Source organism: Eumetopias jubatus, unplaced genomic scaffold (assembly GCF_037043125.1).
Source record: "Eumetopias jubatus isolate StellerSeaLion01/CBP00866 unplaced genomic scaffold, mEumJub1_p1.0 scaffold_3, whole genome shotgun sequence".
Lineage (NCBI taxonomy): Eukaryota > Metazoa > Chordata > Mammalia > Carnivora > Otariidae > Eumetopias > Eumetopias jubatus.
The window spans coordinates 114,142,386-114,165,765 of record NW_028274809.1 but is presented as its reverse complement, the minus strand read 5'-3'; the positions used below and the strand labels follow the sequence as shown (position 1 = coordinate 114,165,765).

The window sequence follows — 23,380 nt, the reverse complement described above, 5'->3', positions numbered from 1 at the left end:
TATTTCAAAAATTTTAAACTGTTCTTCTACTGTGGGAAGAGTCAGCTTAGTGCTGTGATGCCTAACTGTGAATATGACCTCCACTCTGAAGGGCAGGGGCAGCAAAACATGCCCTGGGAAGTGCAAGGTGAAGGACTGCCCCCTTCCTCTCCAATGACTAACAAACACAACTGATTTTAATAGTAATGTCTGCTTACAATGATAATTCCAACTCTTGTAATTTTGTTATCAATAAGGCCACAATTCACAGAGGAAGTACAACTATAAAAACTGCAACTTTATGGAAAATGACCTCTTCCCAGGTTAAAATCCTTTTACTTACTAATTTCCCCCTTAGATTCAATTTTTAAAACAATATGGAGATTCCCTTAAGTTCTAGACATATATCACTGGCAAATAGTAAGTTATAATTATTGATTCAGGGCCAAAAAGTAAGCCATATTTTATTAAAAAAAGAAAAACAAAAAATCTGCCATGTCTGGGAAATAGTTTATCTGGCCATGCAAATAATCCCATGAATAAAGCTACATATATACAGTATAGATAGGTTAGGGATTTCCAGGTCTGACTCTAATAGATTAAGAACTAATGTAAATACTACAAATTTTTTGGTGATAATTAATTTGCTTTTAATCCAAAAGTAGAAACAACAAAGACATTCTTAGTATATGTTTACTCTTAGTTCAGTATTGTTATACTTAATATTTCAAAATAACACAGGTTGATCTGTGGCACTTAATTTTTATCATGTCATGAACAACTTCGAGAACCTCCCTAAAAAATGTTCACATATAAAATACCAAATTTAATTGCAGTTAGTCATATCCACTGATGCCCATATGGATACACCTAGACCCAAGAACACCAGAAGAAGAACTGTTGCATCAGAAACTGAATGAAAGTGTCCTCATTTGTACAGATAACAATCCTCCATATCATATTGTGTACTAAAGTGTCAAAACAGGAAAACAAGAACAACAAAGGAAGTACACGGAGCATTAGATATGAAAATATAAAATTATTACAACTTTCAAAGAGTGAGTTCATAGTTAAAGATTTGAATCTTACAGTTCCAGTTGTCTTCTGAAGTTCGGTAGTTGATACTATTGTAGAAAATTCTTTCTCTTGAATCAATGCACAAAGAGTTGCCTAAAATGGGGGTGGGGTGGGGTGGAATCCCTTATTAGCTTTTTCACTCCATAGTGTCTTAGTTAGTTTCACCGTGATTTTCTCTTTCCTTTTAATGGAAATTAAAAGGCTCCCCAGTATCCCTAGTTAACTAACCATTAGGTTTCCAGAAGGAGAAAATTTGCCAGCATATTATGATTTGAGGGGGGAGAGGGAAGAAAAGAGAAAGAAAAGAAAAAGAAAACTGTTCCCATAGTAAAACAAGCTGTGTGCTTCCTTACCTGTATACAATGAGGAATAAATCCATAGACAAGGAGTCGCTCATTGTGGAACAAGGACTGCACCTGGGCTGGAGCCTGCAGAGGCTCAGGTGCATCTGTACTTAGTTGCTGCCATTTGACGGAGACAGAGTGGCAACTTGGAGAATGTAACCTAGTCATTTGGTCTTCTATCTATTTATAAGAGATGAATTATTTCTTTTTCAATGTTACATCCAGAAAATAGTTACTTAACACTTAAAATAATTTTACATTCTATCTTTTGGGATTTGTAGCTCTTTGCTTTTGTTTTTGTAAATCCTTCCTGCTCAGGGTACTTTTTCAAAAAGATTTTAAATAGAATTCTTAATAATACCATTGGCACATAATTTAATATGTAAGACATCCCCAAATCATTCCATTAGTTAATTACTAATATACAACTTTGACAGGGAGTAGATTCTAGTTATAAAAATTAATCCTACAAAGGACTTGAATAGACATTTCTCCAAAGAAGATATACAAATGGCCAATGAACACATGAAAAGATATTCAACATTACTAGTCATTAGGGAAATGCAAATCAGAACCCCAACGGGATACAACTTCACACCCTATGATGGTTATTATAAAACAAAACCCAAACCAGAAAACAAGTGCTATCAATTATGTAGAAAAATTGGAACCCTAGGTACATTGCTCATGGGAATGTAAAATGGTGCAGCCACTGTGAACAACACTATAACAGTTCCTAAAAAAACTAAACACAGAATTACCATATGATCCAGAAATTCCACTTCTGTTATATACATAAAATAACTGAAATCAGACCTGAATACCTGCTTATATGCCAATACTCATAGCAGCATAATTCACAACCACTAAAAGGTAGAAACGACCCAAATATCTATCAACAAATGAATGGATAAACAAAATGTGGTATGTGAATACAATGAAATATTATTCAGCCTTTAAAAAAGAAAATTCTGACACATGCCACAACATGGATAGACCTTGAAAACATTATACCAAATGAAACAAGACAGGCACAAAAGGACACATATTGTATGATTCTGCTTTCATAAAGTATCTAAAGTAGTCAAATTCATAGAGACAGAAAGTAGAATGGTAGTTGCCAGGGACTGGGGAGAGGGTGGAATGGGGAGTTGTTGTTTAATGAGTAGAGTTTCTGTTTGGGATGATGCAAAGTTCTGGAGATGGATGGTGGTGATGGCTGCACAACATTGTGAATGTACCTTTAAATATTATTATTTTTTAAGATTTTATTCATTTATGAGCGAGAGAGCACGAGTGGGAGGTAGGGGCAGAGGGAGAGGGAGAAGCAGACTCCCCGCCACGCAGGGAGCCTGATGCAGGGCTCGATCCCAGGACCCTGGGATCATGACCTGAGCCAAAGGCAGATGCCCAACTGACTGAGCCACCCAGCCTCCCCTAATGTACCTTAATGCCACTGAATGTCACTTACGAATAGTTAAAATGGTAAATTTTATGTATATTTTGCCACAATAGCATATTAACTTTAGCAAAACATGTATAGTACTTCACTTTTAAAAAACCCCTCCATGACACTTTATAAAGAAGAAATCAAACTATTAGCTAGGAGAATGACCCAATTAGGAGAATGTGTTCCTGCTAGGTGCGAGACAGATAGTAACTAAGTAACTATGCTTTCCGTACCTTTGTCCGATTTTCCTAGGTCCCCTTTCCACTAATGAAAACACAGAAGTTACTGGCACTAGATGTGCAAGAAGATAATATTTCCACATGTAAGCATAAAACTAGAAATAAGATGTTTGAAAAACGTACCTGTTTTTTCCAACTATGTTTGGATTTTGAGTTAAAATACTCAAATACTCCAGCACCGTATTGGGACAAAATCCTTAAGATATGACGATTTGCTGTAGAACTGATCACATTTTACATGTTTTAATTTTCAAGAAATTTTAGAAACATTTTTGAATTTCATGTAGTTAACAATGTTGACATAGCTCGAAACTCAATAGAAGAGACAGTACATGCAGAACTCTCCGTAGTTGAGGTTAAAGAGATAAAACTCAGGACGGGCAGTATAAAACATCTGAAGGTTTGGGTAATTTAAGCTCCCACATATCAGAGAACTCATTTCTTTTTCACAATAGAAAAAAAAGAGCAGAAATTCTTGACTCCTGGCTTACCAAAGGAGGGCGTAGATGATTCCGAAAAACCTCCAAAAAGTTACCAGAATACTGAAAAATATCAACCTACTTTCAATGAGTGTCAGTTACCCAAATTTGATCCCAAAGGCCAAGAACTGGCAGAGTTAATAAAGTCTTAAAATATGTGCATCCAGATAGCAAAGGGGATAAAGAAGTCTCTTTCTAGCAAAGATAAGCTTTGCTACTTAAATGACAAGGTCCTATTAAATTTCTCTCAATAATTCTAAAACTATTAAGAAAGCCTTTCTTAGAGAGGATCCTCCTGAAATAGTAAAGACACAATTATTTTTTCAGGAAAAGAGCTTAAGAAAGTTATTTCTGAAATATTTCTTAGCCTACTGATTAAAGATTGGATTTGTCTTTAGTCTTCACAATAAATTGGTGGTGATTACAACAATTAGATAATCCCCCTAAACTGGAGTTTATTTGTATTTTATCTATTTCATTGGCTACTGAGGCTGCTTGGAATCTATTCTTGCTCCTGCTGTGTGTAGCTCAGAGGAGAGTTTGTGACAACAGGCAAGACGAACAGGCTCTACTCCTGGAGAACTCACATATTGCTAGAGTTTGTGAACACAAATGAGCATGTATAAAATGAGGCAGAAACATTTAGAAAGATCCTAAAACCTGACAGAAAATCAATAAAAATTTCAGCTCCTTCAGGCTGGGTCGTGTCAAAGCACAAAGTCATCTCCCAAAGGAGGTTCATGTCCACTCACCCCCATCACAGTACCCCTCTTATTTCCTTTCTGGCACTTAGTAAAACCCATCTCCCCTTTCAGCTTATTGGATTGCTTGCAGCCTGTCTCCCTAAACACAGCACTGTGGTCCAGCACCAAGGAGTGTCTGTTTCATGACAGGCTCTCAGCAAAGAAGGAATCAACAGGGCCCAGGATCTCCTGCACTGAGGTCAATCCATAACCCTGGCACAGCCTCTGATACTTGGTCAGGGGAGCAGGGGGGTGTTGCTGTGACCAGGAAGATAGAACAGGGCACTGACTCAGGCAGAGAGGGGGCCACATCCCTGCAGCAGGGTAGGGCCAGCCACCCCATGTCCACAAGTTAATTAGGTAAAGCCCATTTAGAAGCAATTCCTGGGGGAGTCCATTATGGGCTGGATAAATTTCCTGGTTGGTCTGTGGTGTCCTGTTAGGAGAAGAAGACTAGGAGCTATGACTGAGGAGGGGCAGAGAGAGGGAAAGAGCCCTCTGGGCAGGCAGGCTGGCTTGGGTATAGCAGGGAGGGCCCTCAGGGGGTGTGGAGGGTCCCAGCTCCTGTAGCTCATAGCTGAGGCCTGAAAAGAACCCCTAGCCCAGGAGAGCACAGTGGCCCCAGAGAACACCAATAGCTACCACTCCCACCTCTACCCCTACCCCCATGTTGAGGGGCTGCCCTGCTCCATGCACTGCCTCAGAATAGGGAGGCCTGGTTATCATTTGCCAGGATGGTAACTATTTAGGGGAGAGTCCAGGGAGACGAGGGTGCAGGCATGCTCTGTGCAAACACAGTCTGGCCCCTTCTGTTTGGTGTTTTCCTTATGTTTATACCATATGCCTCAGTTCAATCCAAAGAAGCTAACTATAATTGGGGAGGGTGTTCATTCCAACAATCATGGGGGCCTAGCCTCCCAAGAGAAAGATCCTATGTCCATCACAGGGTTTGAAAATGCAAATGTGCCCAGCCACCAGAAAGATGTGAAGGAGCTAGGAGCCTGGGTGGGGCCCACCCAAAGCAGTGGCCCTTAGCCCTGGTCAGGAACTGCCAGGGGAGGGAGTGTGCCTGGCATTGCCAGATCTTCAGGCTTCTTAGGATAGGTTGGAAGTTTGGATTTTTAAGCAAAAAAAAAAAAAAAAAAATCTAACGTTGATTTGGTGCTTGCCAAGTGTTCTTAAGTATTTTTTTTTCTAGCGGTGCCGGGTCTGGTCTTCCTTACACATTTCCCTCACCCCACTGCAGGACTGGGACTTAAGTACTTTTTATATATGAGCTCATTTAATCCTTAGAGCAAACTTATTAATCCTATGACATTTTCATTATCATCTTCATTTTACAGACAAGAGGTTAAACAACTTGCCCAGAGCTCTGTAACTCTATGCTAAACTGCTTCCATAGACTATTATCAACTTCAAAACTTCTAAAAATCCTGTGCAGGCCAACAAAGACGACCTACCCACAGGCTGCCTTTTTCCCCCATGGTGTTCACTATGTGACTAGATCTCCTGCACTTACCCGATACCACAGGAGAACAGCCTGGTGTGCCGGACGTTTCTTTTCACAAGCTGCAATGTCAGACTCTCATTCTGGAGGTGCCCATCAGATATAAGGAGAATGCTCCGTAAGCCTTGAGAAGGGTACAGTAGATTTAAATATCGGAGCGTTTTCCAGAAGTCTGTATTTCCCATGGTAGGTGTAGCAGACTGGAGGAAATGAAGTGAAAGGTTATTCATTCCTTTTGGGTAGAGTCACCACTAACTGTAATCATTTACTGAAGCATGTCTCAATGATGGTTTAGAGATATCATCACTGAAAAGATTTTTTTTTAATTACACATTTGTGGAACAACTATGCTTATATACTGTTAGTTTTTTCACATCACACAGTAACTATAATATTATCGGCTAACACCTATTTGATTTTTTTATGGTTTTCCTGGGTTTGCTGGGCTGGAATGAGATGGCAACTAGTCATTCTCAGCGTGGGCCATTTTAAGAAAAAGAAAAAAAAGAAACAGAAGAAAACATTCCAAGACTGTTGTATTTGGTTGTATTTAAGTGGTAGAACTATGGGTGATTTTTTTTCTTTCTACCCTTCTTAATTTCTAATTTTTCTTTAATGAGTTGATATCGCTTTTATTAATAATAATAATAATAAAAGGGTCCCACTGACATACAAAAACTGAAGGACTAGGGGTGATCTATTAGTGGTCTTGGGGAGAATAAGTCCAGACAATACCATTAAAACTTGATAGGAAAAGACCCAAGAGATGAAAGAAGGTTCTTTTACTCACCTTAATGAACTCTGTTGGTGTATTATTGCTTGTGATGTACTTAGGATATGAAAATAATTCCTTGTAACCTGTGTGATAAGATTGGCATGAGGTACAGCTATTAAATATTCACTTTATTGACCACTAACAATCATGTTACCATGTTTGATAGTTTAACATGTAAAAAAAAAAACTTCACCACAGTATTCCTTTAAATAATTAGTGCATTGAAACTATGCACTTTACTGTGTAAAATGTTCTGAGTAAAATTACATGTGTAGACATTTGTTCTGTAGTGGATCGCTCATGCAAAGTAAGATGCGGGGTGTCACAATAGCACAGACCACCTGGCCACCGGAGGGACACATTCTCTTTCCAGGCGCTTGGTACCCCAGCCTTCCTTGACCTTTGCCTCCAACAGCAGCACACCCTAGCTCCTTCGTAAAAGGGCTCAGTCTTCTGCTGAATGGCACAGAAGAATCAATAGGACACGACTGTCCCCTCACTCTACTCCGTTCCTTCTCTCATTCCTAAAGTACCTTCTTCTGGTGGCTGAGATGTCCCCGGGCCCTCATCTGGAGGATGGTATTACTTTTCCTCTAAAAGGGCTGATCTGATGCTTCCTGAAACCTTATAGATTTTTTACTACTGTGCTGATTTCAGGTGTTCTGTCCATATCCTTGGGACCCTCATACATGTTAAACCAAGGGTCTTGCATTTGGTTCAGCTGCTGGTAACCTAGTAATATTTATACAGTACTTGCTCTATAATAGGCACTGTTTTAAATCCTTTACATGCATCAGCTCAGTCCTTACAACAACACTATGAGGCTACGAGGTAGGAACACTCATTCTTATATTACAGATGAGGAAAAGTTCAAGTAATTTGCCCAAGGTGACACCTAGAGCTAGTAAGTGGTAGAGCTGGAATCTGGGTCTAGGGACCTAGCTCGAGTGTTCTGGTTCTTGAACTCCATGCTATGCTACCTCTTACTCCACAGATGAGGTCAGGGTACGAATAGCCATCAGCTCTACACTAATATGAAGGAGGAAGCACACTTTGGACTGGGGCCGAAGAGCGCTCACCTGTGCCAAACTTGACAATGTTGATCTTTTGCTTCCTACCCATCAAGGACAGTGCATATAAGGCAATTTGCTTGGCTTGCAAGAATGTTGCACCCTCCATGGAATTGGAGCAATCGAGACAAATAATCACTTCACTGTTCTCGGCTAGGTCAGAGAGTGTGATACCAAGATCGGGTTGAAAAACAAGCATACAGGCCTAAAAAAAGAAAAAAGGTGCTGGGTTGATGTTTATCATAACTTAACCTGGTCTGGCTTGTTTATATTGGTATAGGCATGCCTCTGAGATACTGCCGGTTCAGTTCCAGACACTACAGTAAAGCAGATATCGCAAAAAAAGTGAGTTAAATAAATTTTTTGGATTCCCAGAACACATAAAAGTTATGTTTATGCTATACTGTAGTCTATTACATGTGCAATAGCATTATATCTAAAAAAATGTACATACCTTAATTAAAAAGTGCCTTACTGCTAAAAAATGCTAAGCATCACCCGAGCTTTCAGTAAGTCATAATTTTTTTGCTGGTGGGGGGGTCCCACCTTGATGCTGACGGCTGTTGACTGATCAGGGTGGTGGTTGCTGAAGGCTGGGATGGCTGCAGCAGTTTCTTAAAATAAGACAACACTAAAGTTTCCCACATCAATTGACTCTTCCTTTCACGAACAATTTCTCTGTAGCATGTGATGCTGTTTGATAGCATTTCACCCACAGTAGAGCTTCTTTCAAAATTGAAGTCGTTCCTCTCAAACCCTGCTGTTGCTTTGTCAAGTAAGTCTATGTAACATTCTTTAGAATCCTTTGTTGTTATTTCAACAGTCTTCACTTCACCAGGAGTAGATTCCATCTCAAGAAACCACTTTCTTTGCTTGTCCATAAGAAGCAACTCCTCATCTGTTCAAGTTTTGTCATAAGACTGCAGCATTTCAAATATGATAATAATGAAAAAGTTCAAAATATTGAGAGAATTACCAAAATGTGACACAGAGACATGAGGTGAGAAAATGCTGTTGGAAAAAAGGCGCCAAAGGACTTGCCTGACAGGGTTGCCACAGACTTTCAATTTGTAAAAAACATAGTATCTGTAAAGCATGATACAGCACAGCACAATAAAACAAGTATGCTTACACTACTTTATGTGCCAAAAGACAACAAAATTTCAGTCCAAAACCTACCCACACAATCTAAATGATGGACATGTAATTGGGCTAGAGTAACAGAGAATAAAGAGTGGCCCACTAAAAACTGATGAAACCCCCCTAGGCTCAGGCACACTGCTTCTCCCTCGATCTCAGACTCTAATGGGAATGTGCCACTTGCCAGTGTATATGGCTGGCAACAAAAATCTTATAAGCCCCAAAGAAGGTAGAGACATAAACACACCACTATACGTATATGTGTGTTTCATTTAAAGCATAACCAATATACAAAAACCCATGTTTACAGAAAAGATTAATTAAGACGTTCTTATTTCTGTTACTAAAGGGGTCTGTCAATTTACCATACTCTTTTAAATACCATGTTTATCTATGGCATTTATAAGATGATTTAGTTTATATACAATGAATATTTCAGGCATCCCTGCAAGGGATAGATATACATACACCTACAGGTAGGATTTTCAGAGTTTGGTTGGCATAAATGAATAATTTTTATTGGAAAAGACCTCCTTATAAAATTCAACTTTCTAGCCAGGTAATATTATAAAGACAAAAAGAATAAGATTTATTCAACAATGAGATGGTCTATAGGAGTTCAAATAAAGAGTAGACTGTCAGAGCTGGACTTTCCAATATGTAGGCCATAAACCCCTGAAAGGTGCAAATTTAATTTAGAATATCTGAAAATTCATATGGTATCAACAGTCTGAAGAACAAATAAGTAATATGTCTCTGTCTCTCACATATATGCACACACTATTCTAAAAGGAATATAGATGCTATTGTGATGACTAAAATATGCCACATTATCTTTTATTAATCAACCAATACTTAAAGTATAACTACTATCATATATTTCCCCAACTTTGAGATACAATTGATCTATAACATTGTATACATTTTAGGTGTACAATGTCATGATGTGATATTGTGAAATGATTACCACAATAGGGATAGCAGCACATTTGTCACCTCACATAACTTCTAGTCTTGTTTTTATAGTGAAAACATTTAAAGTTTACTCTCCACAACTTTCAAGTACATAATACAGTATTTTTTTTTGTTCCTTGGGTTTTTTAATAATTTTTAAAAATATTTTATTTATTTATTTGTCAGAGAGAGAGAGCATAAGCAGGGGGAGCAGCAGAGGGAGAAGAAGAGGGGGAGGCAGGTTCCCCACTGAGCAGGGAGCCTGACGGGGGACTCGATCCCAGGACACTGAGATCATGACCTGAGCCGAAGGCAGATGCCCAACCATCTGAGCCACCCAGGCATCCCCATAATACAGTATTGTTAACTATAGTCACCATGCTATATATTAGATCCCCAGAAATTATTTGTCTCAGGACTGAAGTTAGTACTCTTTGACCAATATCTGTCTGTCTATCACATGTTCTATGGCCATTCATCCATTTAGCTTTTTTCATGTCTTCATTATTGTGAACAATGCTGCAATGAATGTGTTGGTGCAGATTATCTGTTTGAGATAATGATTTCATTTGTTTTGGATCCATACTCAGAAGGAGGACTTGTTGGATCACATGGTAGTTCTATTTTTAATTTTTGGGGGAACCTCTGTATTCTTTCTCCATAGTGGCTGCACCAATTTATAGTCCCATCAACAGTGCACAAGGATTCCCTTTTTTCCACATCTGTGCCAATGCTTGCTATCTCTTGTCTTTTTGATAACAGCCATCCCAACAGGTGTGAGGTGATACTTCATTGTGATTTGCATTTCCCTAATGATGAGTGATGTTGAGCATCTTTTCATGTACCTGTTGGCATCTGGATGTCTTCCTTAGAAAAATGTCTATTCAGTTCCTCTGCCCATGTTTTCATTTTATATATATATATATATATATATATATATATATATATATATATATATTTACTGAGCTACATGAACTTTTTTTTTAAAGATTTTATTTATTTGAGAGAGAGAGAGAGTGAACAAGCAGGGCAGGGAGGATCAGAGGGAGAGGCAGACTCCCTGCTGAGCAGGAAGCCCCACATGGGGCTCGATTCCAGGACCCCAGGATCATGTCCTGAGCTGAAGGCAGATGCTTAACTGACTGAGCTACCCAGGCACACCCAGTTACATGAGTTCTTTATATATTTTGGATATTAATCCCTTATCTGATATATGGTTTGCAAAAATTTTCTTCCATTCCATAGGTTGCTTCTCCATTTTGTTGATGGTGTCCTATGTTGTGCAGAGGCTTTTAAGTTTGATGTAGTCCCACTTATTAATTTTGGCTTGTGTTGCTTGTGCTTTTGGTGTCATATTCATAAAACCATTGCCAAGACCTATGTCAAGATTTTCCTCCGTTTTCTTCTAGGAGTTTTATGGTTTCAAGACTTACACTTAAGTCTTTAACTCATTTTGAGTTAATTTTTATGAGTGGTGCAAGATAGGGGCCTAATTTCATTCATTTGCATAATATAGATATCCAGTTTTCCCAGCACCATTTATTGAAAGGACCATCCTTTCCCCATTGAATACTCTTGGCTCCCTTGTCAAATATTAGTTTACCATATACACATGGGTTTACTTTTGGGGTCTCAATTCTGTTCCATGGGTCTTTTTTTTTTTTAATAACAGTACCACACTGTTTTCATTACTATAGTTTTGTAGTATAGTTTGAAAACAGGAAGTATGCTGCATCCAGATTTGTTCTTCTTTCTCAAGATACCCTTGGCTATTCAGGTTTTTTGTGGTTCCATCATGAGATATCTTTCCATTCATTTGTGTCTTCTTCAATTTCTTTCATCAGTGTCTTATAGTTTTCAATGTATATATCTTTTACCTCCTTTGGTTGAATTTATTCCTAAGTATTTTATTTTATTTTTTGGTATTATTGTAAATGGGATTGTTTTCTTTTTTTTTTAAGATTCATTTATTTATTTGACAGAGACACAGCGAGAGAGGGAACACAAGCAGGTGGAGTGGGAGAGGGAGAAGCAGGCTTCTGGTGGAGCAGGGAGCCTGATGCGGGGCTTGATGTGGGACTTGATCCCAGGATCCTGGGATCATGACTTAAGCCGAAGGCTTAATGACTGAGCCACCCAGGTGCCCCTGTAATTGATTTTTGTATGCTGATCATACATCATGGTGTATGATCATTTTGATGTGCTGTTGAATTCAGTTTGCTAATATTATGTTAAGAATTTTTGCATCTATGTGAGCCAGGGATATTGGCCTATAGTTTTCTTATAGTATCCTACAATTTGCCTGAATTTGTTTATTAGTTCTAACAGTTTTTTAGTGGAGTCTTTAGGGTTTTCTATATATGAGATCATGTTATCTGCAAACCGAGATGATTTTACTTTTTCCTTTCCATTTGCATGCCTTTCATTTCTTTTTCTTGCCTAATTGTTCTAGCTAGGACTTCCAGTACTACAGTGAATAGGAATGGTGAGAGTGGGCACTCTTACTTCTGATTTTAGAGAAAAAGCTCTATTTTTCACCACTGAGTATGATGTTAGCTGTGGGTTTGTCATATATGGCCTTTATTGTGCTGAGGTATGTTCCCTCTATACAGTTTGTTCAGAGCTTTCATCATGAAAGGGTGTTGAATTTTTCAAACAGTTCTTCTGCATCTATTGACAGAATGTTTTATTTTTTACTGATGTATACTTGACACACAATGTTATATTACTTCCCTGTGTACAGCATGGCAATTTGACAAGTTTGTTATGCTGTGCTCACCACAAGCATAGCTACCCTCTGTCACCACATGCTATTACAATAGAATTGACTATACTCTCTCTGCTGTACCTTTTATTCCCATGGCTTATTCATTCCACAACTAGAAGCTTGTGTTTCTCTAGCATTCTTTCATTTCAAGAACACCCTTTACCATTTCTCATAAGGCAGGACCAGTGGTGATGAATTCCCTTAGTTTTTGTTTGGGAATGTATCTCTCCTTGATTTCTGAAGGGTGGTTTTGCTGGGTTTATGCTATATTGTGATTTATAAGAAATACGTATTTGGTCAATTCATATATATTTGGTGTTTGTCCACTGTTCCTGGCTTACATCTCCCCAAACCCTTGGAATTTCCTAAGTGATGAGAGTGATAAAGGTGTCTTTTGTTATGTTAATGAGGCAAGTTTTGGATCCCGCCTAGAAGGGGTGCTGGTTGCCAGGAGAATCAACCACATGACCAGAGACTTAGAACTTTCAGTTCTGCCCCCAGACTTCTGGAAGGGGAGTGGGGCTGGAGACTGAATCAATTGCCAATGGCCAACGATTTTAATCAGTCATGCCTGTGTAATGAAATCACCATAAAAACCCAAAAGCATGGGCTTCGGAGAGCTTCCACATTGGTGAACACAGGAAGATGTGGAAGAGTGATATGCCTGAAGAGGGAATGGAAGCTCTGCACCCTTTCCTCAGATTTTGCCCTATGTATCCCTTCCATCTGGCTATGCCTGAGTTATATGCTTTTGTAATAAACTGGTTCTAGTAAGTAAAATGTTTCTCTGAGTTCTGTGAGCTGCTCTAGCAAGTTAATCAAAACTGAGGAAAGGCTTGTGGGAATCTCTGATTTATAGCTAGTTGGTCAGAAGTAAGGTAACATCCTGGACTTACATGGTGGTATGTGGGGAAACCCCCCACTTCCCCTTGGAATTGGGTCCAGGAACCCAAAAGAGTAGTATTTTTGGTTGGCAGTTTTTCCTTTCAGCACTTTGAATACATCATTCCACTTCCTCCTGACCTCATGGTTTCTGCAGAAAAATCTGCTGATAGCCCTAATGGGGGTTCCCTTATATGTGATGAGCCATTCTTTTGCTGCTTTCAAAATTCTCTCCTTGTCCTTGATTTTTAATGTTTGGATTATAATGTGTTTTGGAGTAATCTTCTTTCAACTGATCTTGCTTGGGGTCCTTTGAACTGCCTGCACCTCAATGTCCATCTCTCTCTCAAGATTTGGGAAGATTTTAGTATTATTTCTTTTTTTTTTTTAAGATTTTATTTATTTATTTGACAGAGAGAGAGAGAGTGAGAGAGGGAACTCAAGCAGGGGGAGTGGGAGAGGGAGAAGCAGGCTCCCCGCCAAGCAGGGAGCCTGATGCAAGGCTCGATCCCAGGACCCTGGGATCATGACCCGAGCCAAAGGCAGACGCTTAACAACTGAGCTGCCCAGGCACGCCTAGATATTATTTCTTTAAATAATCTTTCTGCCCTTTTCTCTCCTTTCCTGGGATGCCTGTGATACAAATGTTCATTTGCTTGATGGTGCTCCATAATTCATGTAGGCTTTCTTCACTCTTTTTCATTCTTTTTCTTTTTGTTCCTCTAACTTCAAATGATCTGTCTTAATTCTTTCTTCTGCATGATCAAGTCAGTTGTTGAAGCTCTGTCTTGAATTTTTCAGTCTGTCATTGTATTCTTCAGCTCCAGACTTCCTGTTTGGTTCTGTTTTATGATTTGTATTTCTTTATTAAACTTCTCATTTTGTTCATGTGTTATTCTCCTAATTTCATTTAGTTGTTTTTCCATGTTCTCTTATATTATATTGAGTTTCCTTAAGGTGATTATTTTGAATTTGTTGTCAGGCAAATCATAGATCTCCATTTCTTTGGGGTCAGTTACAGGAGCTTTATTAGTTTCCTTTGGTGGTGTCATGTTTGCCTAATTCTTCATGATCCACATAAACCTTGCATTGGTATCTGTGCATCTGAAGGAGAAAACACAGACTAATTTTTATAGACTAGTGTGGCAGGCTCCCTGGCTGATGGGATTACCTCTGGCATCATAGTTGTGCAGGACTGAAGTCAATTTCAAGACTGTTGCTGGGTCTATGGTGTGGTCTGCAGTTGATATTCTTGTTATCAGGGGTCAGACAGGTGTGGATCATGTCTGGTAGGGCCCTGGGTGGCTGGGACTGCTTCAGTACCTTGTTCAGTAGGGTAGCCTGGGACAAGATGCCACTTCACAGTCCACAGTTCCTCAGTCAGCAGACCTATTACCAGGTGTATGGATGGGTGCAGCTTCCACTAGGTCCCTGGGAAGGCTCCTGCCTAGCTGATGGATGAGTCCCTGGGAGGACAAGATTGACCCTGGACTACAGGTTGAGAGGAGCTGGAACTAAGCTGTGGAACTGTTTCAGGTTTCATAGCCACAGCTGAGATCTGCAGACCTGGCTCTAAATGTGCAGATGATGTCTCCCATGAGGTCTCTGGGTAGGTTGAGTGGTCTCTGATCATGGCTGGAGGGGCTGAAGCAGAATATAGGGCCCTTTCTGGATCTCCCGAGATACAGACATGAGTATCCAACAGGTCCTATGTCAATGGGACTGCTCGTGGACTGCAGCTAGGAGAGGGCTAGAGCTGAGAATAGGGCCCTTTTAGAATCTTCAGGGTTGTAGATGGAAGTGTCTCCTGCTGGGTCCCTGGAATCACGGGTCTGCTTATAGACTATGACTGTTAGGAGGCTGAAGCCAAGTAGAGGGTGCTTTCAGGATATCTGGGGGCATAGATGGTGTCTGCAGCCAGGACCATGGTCAGCAAGTCAGTTGCCTGGGGGCAAACCTGCCTTCTCAAAATGGTTCTCTTTGGTCTTGGGCTGCACTGGGGTTTCAAAATTTCCTAACTGGACCCCAAAACTCCCACATGGCACTTTGCCCATGGATAGATGTCAAATAATTGTTACTGGGGGGGGATACATGTAAAGGACATCTTGTTTGGCCATCTTGCTGATGTCACTCTCAATTTTTATTCTAATATGAAGAGACTCCTCATCATAGACACACAAATTGTCTTATGGCCATAAATAATTTTGCATCTACTTTTACAGTATTAATATCTTAAAACTATAAAAATGTACAGACTAACCAATGTAATGTCTGAAGGCGTATTTTGGTTTTGGTGGGATTAAGGTAGAAACCACAGTCATAGAGAAACATGCCACATGAGGGACTTGGTTGAAACCTCAGAAGTTTGTCATGCCTGATTTCATAAGTATTTTTAGTTGTAAAATCTTGGGGTGGTGAGAGCTCATTTTGTAATGCTAGTTTTTCAGGACTATCAGTAATTTCCAAATTTAAATAATCTATTCTGAAATATTTTTTCAATAGTGTCTCCCATTTTTAAGTAAGAAGGACTATACCTCACTTTCTTTTTCTGGATGTCTTTCAACCCACATTCTTGGGAGATATGCGTCAGACAAACCAACGTGAAGAGAGAATCCATCACTGTCTAAGGAGCTACCTTCCATGGTGCTAATTACAGCTTTGCAGTCTGTGCGCTACAAAACAAACAACGACAACAAAGTAAATAATGGAATAATACCATATGATCAATTTGCAGTTACCCGTCAGTGGCAAACCCTTGCATAATTTATCTAACTCCATCAAGAATCAACAAGGTAGTAATAAATTCCAAAATTATGAAATTTTTAGAAGTCATGACCATTATCATATCAGTTACCCTCCTGAAATTCTAAGATTGATGTACACAGTCCAATTGAGAAGTCTGAGACAGTTTCAAATCCTGGATCCAAAGATTATAGATCTATGTATTCAGGTAGAACTATCTGGATATAGCAGTAAGTACACTAGAACTTAGAATAGTAAAAATAGAAAATTCAATAGAAATCTTATAATTATGCCGTATTTTTAAATTAAGTTTTCATAAATATAAAATAACTTTTGAAAATGTGGATGATAAGATTTAAAACAATAAAGGCAATATGATAGATTGTAAAATGGCCATAAAGACTTTCCATTCCTATGTGCTTGCCCTTTTGCAATGTGACTTTGTGTCTCTTCCCGTCAGGAGGTAGCACCTATTTCTCTGCCCTTGAATCAAAGTTGGCCAATGTGACTTGCTTTGGTCAATCAGATATTGGCAGATGTGATGCAAAAGGCTTGGAAAACGTTGGTGCAATGGGGCTTGCCTTTCTCTGTTGCTACTGAGAACTCTTCCACTAACTATATGAATGAACCTGAGCTAAACTGCTGGATGAAGAGAGACATGGTTATCACCCCAACTGACACCAGGCCAATTGCCAGGTATTAGAATTAGCCCATTCTAGACCATGCTGTCCCAGTCAAGCCAGTGCAGCCCATTAGAACTGCCCAGCCAATTCACAAAACTGTGCGAAATAACAAATATTGTTGTTTTAAACCATAAGGTTTCTTTTTTTTTGTTAAAGATTTTATTTATTTATTCATGAGAGACAGATGGAGAGAGAGAGAGAGATAAGCAGAGGGAGAAGCAGGCTCCCAAGGAGCAGGGAGCCCGATGTGGGACTTGATCCCAGGACCCTGGGATCATGACCTGAGCCAAAGGCAGACGCTTAACCATCTGAGCCACCCAGGCACCCTAAACCATAAGGTTTCGAGATTGTTACACAGCAGAAGCTACCTGATGCAGAGGGTTTCTTGTTCAGGATGCACTAAATGTATGTGTTTACCTCCATTCCTAGCAAAATCCTAAAATTCTCTACCATAAAAAGGAACCAATTAAAGGGTATAAGCCCATAAGATATTGAGAATAGGATCAAAGACAATAGCAGCTGAGAGATGTCAACAAATTTTAAAAAGATGGAAAGTTGATAGAGGCATCACAAGTGATTCAGCTAGAGTGGAGGAAGCTACTACCCGGGTCTGGTGGGGGACTACAGCAACCCAATAAGGCTCATACCCTGGGGGTACTGCAGAACACAGCGGTTGACTTAGTGCAGGCCCCCTCCCTGCCCGAAGTAGCCAAGCAGCTAGCACCAATAGTTAGCACCCTGTTCTCTCATTAAAGGAAACTAAAGATTCATTTCTTAGAGAAATTCAAGCAAATAGCATCCACACTGGGAAATCCGAGGCATAACAAAGCAAAGGAATATAGGGCTGCAAACTGGGGAATGAAGTCAAAGTTGGCATCCTAACGTGTGGGCCTCTCAGTCACTCTCCCCAGTCATACTTTATGAATAACCTAGAGGTGTTCTGAATGACCACAGAAGGGCTAAACCACCACCACGAGACTCACCACCACACAGCCAGCCAGCTGCCTGGGCCTCTAGGGCAGGGTCTTTGGTCCATTCGCTTCACCCACCTCAGAGCATCTAACTAGCTTTCTTGTGTCTCAGTTAGAGATGAACACAGAGAGGTCACCCAGGCATTTGAGGAAAAGCCTCTAACACAAAATATAGAGACTGAAAAAAGAAAAAGCCAGAAGAAGAAAAAAGGAACTCAAAGAAAAAGGACAGAACACAGGGAAGAGAAGAAAAAATACATTATGTTTTCAGAGAGACAAGAAAGAGAAGATAATGCACCCATGAAACACACAAAGATGCTATAAAAAAAGAATACTTACAGAGCAGAAAAGAGTTCTTACAAATTAAAAATGAGAACTAAAACACAAATTTCAGTAGAATGGAATTTAAAATTGAGAATATCACCCAGAAAGTAGAACAAGGAAACAATACAATGGTCAACAGGAGAGAAAAAGAGAGAAAACAAGAGGCTCAATCCAGGGGACACCTGATTGAAAGGCAATGCAAAAGTTGAAGGAAACAGGAACAATTTATTTTTAAAAAATATAAAAAAATTTCCCAGCACAATGAATGAATATCACATTCTTTTTTTTTTTTTAAAGATTTTATTTATTTATTTGACAGAGAAAGACAAGCGAGAGAGGGAACACAAGCAGGGGGAGTGGGAGAGGGAGAAGCAGGCCTCCTGCCGAGCAGGGAACCCAATGCGGGGCTCAATCCCAGGACCCAGAGATCATGATTCGAGCCGAAGGCAGATGCTTAACGACTGAGCCACCCAGGTGCCCCTAAATATCACATTCTTATGAAATTTCAGAAAACCAGGGATAAAGAGTTCTGAAATTCTTTTTTTTTTTTTTTAAGATTTTATTTATTTATTTGACAGAGAGAGACACAGTGAGAGAGGGAACACAAGCAGGGGGAGTGGGAGAGGGAGAAGCAGGCTTCCAGCCAAGCAGGGAGCCCGATGCGGGGCTCGATCCCAGGACCCTGGGACCATGACCTGAGCCGAAGGCAGACGCTTAACAACCAAGCCACCCAGGCGCCCCAAGAGATCTGAAACTCTTGAAGAATTTAAAACAAAACAAAACAGACTACATACAAAGAATGGGGGATAAGAATAGCGTTTAACTTCTCAAAAGTAGCACTGGAAGCTAGAAGATAATGTTTTCAATATTCTGAGGAAGATGATTTTCAACCCAGGATTAAACACCTCAGCAAATGATCAGCATTCACACATGGAATAAGGATAGCTCCAGACATTGCTGCCCACAAGCTCAGGAAATTAATGGAAGCTGTGCTCTGCCAAATGGAGGGGAAAAAAACAAGAAAGAGGATAAAGAGGAAAAGCCCTACAAAGGAGAATCATAAAGAAAGGCCCTGGGACAACAGCTGTCCTGTGGTAATGAAGTGGAGTGGAGAGACAGAAGGGAGGAAGGTCTCAGGGGAAAAACATTATCTGAATTATTGGGAGCATTTAACAGTGACCAATAGTATTCTAAAGAGTTTTAATCTATGTGTGAGTGAGGTTAGTGGAGAGATAAGAGAATTAAATTTTCATCTACCACAACAGGAAATCAAAAAATAATTTTGAATCAGATGAATCAAGAACAAGCAGTAAAAAAACCTGAGCATTTACAACTCTGGAGGCCACCAGAAAGGAGGTAAAATATTTAAAGTGGTTCACTGTCTCTAGAGGTTGGTCTGGATGAGGCAGGGCAGAACCAGGCTGCTGCTTCTTGTGAGAAGCCATTGTTAGCATTATTTTCTTCTTCTTTTTTAAGATTTTATTTTTTAAGTAATCTCTACACCCCGTGTGGGGCTCAAACTCACAACACCAAGGTCAAGAGTTGCATGTTCCACCAACTGAACCAGCCAGACACCCCTGTTGTTAACATTATTTTTTAACTTTTTAAACCACCTGCATGTATTGCCTTGACAAAATAAAACTAATGCTAAAATAAAAGCTCCTAAAAAATTAAACAAAGATTTACTAACCTTTTGTCTCAGTTTATGTGTATCACTAGAAATGGATTCAATCACATATGGCATCTCAATGGACATACTCAAAGAGAAGCTACCAAAAAAGAAGAAAAAGTTGTCTATCATCTTAAATATTAAACAAATACTTGTTGTCATTTTATATAATTTTAAGTAAAATTTGAAACCATAAAACTAATGTCCACTGGATGTCTGAAGAGGTTTTATATTTTTGGTACTAACCTTTGTTTTGTTCCTATTTTCTTTATATAAATCTTCTCTACTGTATCCTGTTAAAAGAAAAATATATATGTATAACTAAGTATCTACTAAGTTTCACAATGAGAACTCTAAGCTGAATGTAATGTTATCAAGAGCACAATCTACAGGAGCAACAAGACAGCTGGTCTCACTTTTGAGTAGTGAGACACAGAACATTTGCTCATGGAATGACAATAACTTCTAAAATGCAACTGATATCAGGGATAATTTATGACCAATTTAACAGAGATTTTCAACTATACATATGTCTATATGTGGGTATACACACACACATACACATCATACCTCTGTATGCATATACACACACATAATTTATATAAATATGTACAAAAGGGAAACAAAGCATTAACCAGTAGCTTTGGGCTACTATCTCTGGCAATGGAATTAAGGATTGTTTAAATTTTCCTCGGGTTTATTTGCACTCTTTATGCTTATCTAAATTCTTCATAATGAACATGTAGTACAGACACAAAAATTTTTTAAGTGACTGAACAGAATAAAAATATTATACCTATTAAGCCTGTGTCTTTATTCTTTTCATTTTACAAACATTACATGTATCTAAATGCAGAAATGTCAGTAAAATTGACTTCATGCCAGAAAGATTAGATTTTTTTTCATGTATTATTATTATTTTTTTTTTTAGAGAGGGAGAGAGAAAGAAGTGGGAGAGGAGGGGAAGAGGGAGAGAGAGAATGTTAAGCAGGCTCCACGCCCAGCATGGAGCCCAACTCGGGGTTTAATCTCACAACCCTGAGATCATGGACCTGGGCCGAAATCAAGAGTCAGATGATTAACCAACTGGGCCACCCAGGTGCCCCTAGAAAGATTAGATTATTTTAGATATTTTTAAATTCCCTATCAATAAATCACTAAAAAAAACTTCTTTAAATCTTTCTAAGCATACAAACCTGAATGTTTTCATTCAAAACTTTGTCCTGTTGCCAGGGTGCCACAGTGGCAGGCATGAAGAAGACAGCCCTGCTGCCTTGGATGCTGAGTTCTGTGATGTAGGTAATTTTGATAAGGACCTTAGCCTTAGGGGGTAGATTTCCAACACTAACAGTAAAAACATCCTGAAATAGAAACGCATTACTCAGCTTTCTACTCAATCTACTCATCCATTCTATGCTAGTTAATCCCTATTACATGAGCCACTTAAATTACAGCCTGCCAGACTCTCAGAAAATGAGCATTGAATCTACAAGACAAATGGGCATTGGCAGCGCTAAAGGAGAACCCTGCAGCCGGTCCCCAGGGGTGGGGATGGCATGACATCTACAGGGGGCAGAAGGAGAGGAGGCCCTTTGGGAGCAGGACCTTTCCCTGACTGGGGAGCGTCACCTTTGTCCTTTACACCAGAGGCCCTGCCTGCAGGGCTCTGATGCACAGACAGCCTCCATATAGCCCCTTCTTGAAGAACCTGTAGCCTTTCTGACCTCCACAGCATCTGGTGGCAATTCTCTCAGCAGCCATAGAGCTAGAGCAGTTTTCACTAACTTGGTCCTCACTTTATCCCTTTACCCTGTAGTTTATTCATCATTTTATTTTTTAGGAAACGTATTTCATTTTATTTTTAAGGGGTATTATAATCACTGCATACGAAGATAAGCTCATAAATGGCTAGGGCAGAAAAAAGAGAGGCTAGATCTATTTTTTCTGATACCTACACAGAGAAACTCTTAACACCCCAAGCATATCTTCCAGTCCACTTGGCTGCACTGCCATGAAACTTACTATGTTTAGGAGCATATAATACTAATGACTAATATAGATTTCAGGGGTAAATGATTACTTTTGATATCAAGGATATCCATTTGCAAAGATATCCATTTGCAAGAATATCCAATAAAGAAATGGATTCCAGTGAAGCGATAAACAATAGAGATGATTATTCGAACAGTTCATAGTGCTTGTCCTTAAAAGAAGTGCATAAAAGCCTGGGTCTCATTTAAGAGACTGTCACATAATAGTGTGGGTTCCTGTGTAGGGTATAGATGCAAGATGTCACTTCCGTTATAAGCCAGATAATCTACAAAACTGTAACTTGTCTTGACCTGCCAGAAGGCTGAGTTTCAAGGCAGCCGAGTGAACTCAATTACAAAGAGTGACAAGTCCCTCTGAGGACGACGAGGCACCGGAACTGTGGGGATTCCCCTAAGGGCTCCCAGTGGGCCAGCATCTTGGTGCATATGGGGGGACTCATGTAGGTGAGGAGCGTGGGGAGCACCATTCAGTGCAAGACACATTCTTCCAATTTTGTCCTCCTTTCTAATATAATGAGTTTTGAAATCTTAGGTGTCCCTACATAATTTTCAATCACAAATCATTTTCACCTCAGTCCCTTGGATGTCTAAAGCCACTTTGCTAGTCTTCTGATAGTTGGGAACATCATATATATAATATATATAGCATATGTACATTATATATATTATAAACGATAACATGATATGTAATACAGTAATATCCATTATGTTTTATATATACACACATATAATGTTGCCAAGTAGAGAAGAATATCATTTTATATGTATATATATGTGTATGTGTGTGCATATATAGATAAAATGTTCCCAACTATTAGCAAATAGAGAATATATAATTTATATATTAAACACGTAACACATATGTAATAATATATAATATATTATATAATTATATTATTAATATAATATATTTTAGAGTGAGGACATCACAGTCACTGGATAGCAAAATACATTCTGGGAGACCCAAAGGTTCTGGTTAGCAATGGTTCTGACCAGACTTTATCCATAGGTAATATCCTTTGTGAAGACTTTTCCTGTGGATCATTTTCCTAGGGAAATATATTAGCATCAAGGAGGAAATATGCCAACCATTTCATTTATGACAATAACCCCACACCGTTAAATGTCAGCCTATCAAATGAACCCCAGGCTTTTATATATACACTTTGGCCAGGGGTAGCATTATTACCTATTTAACAATGACCTCTTCCTTCCTTATTTCCATTCTGTAAATTGTTATCTTAGATGTCAAAAGCAATCATTTATCCTTTAACTCTATATTAATCTTTAGTAACTCCCCCCCACCCAACATCAAATTTTCATAATGCTATGGCAATGTGCCATCCTCTGAGGTAATATCTGAAGCACGTGGCCCTGTCCTCAAAAACAACTAAATATCTACACTGGAGATAATGATTACAAACTGACTGCATGCAATCTAGTATCTGCCAAAGGCATATTTAAAGCATCTTATATTTAAAAAAAGAAATCTAGTGGACATGATAGCTGTTCCTTCTTTCAAATTCTCCATATT

General features: G+C 39.2%; 1 protein-coding gene across 4 annotated transcripts in view; it reads right to left on the bottom strand.

Annotated features, from left to right (window-relative positions):
* Positions 1–23,380, bottom strand: part of PARP4 (poly(ADP-ribose) polymerase family member 4) — a 109,198-nt gene that overhangs the window by 35,327 nt on the left and 50,491 nt on the right. For all 4 annotated transcript variants that reach the window (XM_028105053.2, XM_028105012.2, XM_028105034.2 and 1 more), the window contains 10 exons: positions 20,992–21,156; positions 20,042–20,088; positions 19,817–19,895; positions 15,941–16,078; positions 7,673–7,868; positions 6,609–6,676; positions 5,831–6,018; positions 3,213–3,312; positions 1,410–1,580; positions 1,069–1,149 (listed from right to left, as the gene is read on the bottom strand). In XM_028105053.2, the coding sequence (XP_027960854.1) occupies positions 1,069–1,149; positions 1,410–1,580; positions 3,213–3,312; positions 5,831–6,018; positions 6,609–6,676; positions 7,673–7,868; positions 15,941–16,078; positions 19,817–19,895; positions 20,042–20,088; positions 20,992–21,156 (1,233 nt within the window). The remainder of the gene's footprint in view (positions 1–1,068; positions 1,150–1,409; positions 1,581–3,212; positions 3,313–5,830; positions 6,019–6,608; positions 6,677–7,672; positions 7,869–15,940; positions 16,079–19,816; positions 19,896–20,041; positions 20,089–20,991; positions 21,157–23,380) is intronic.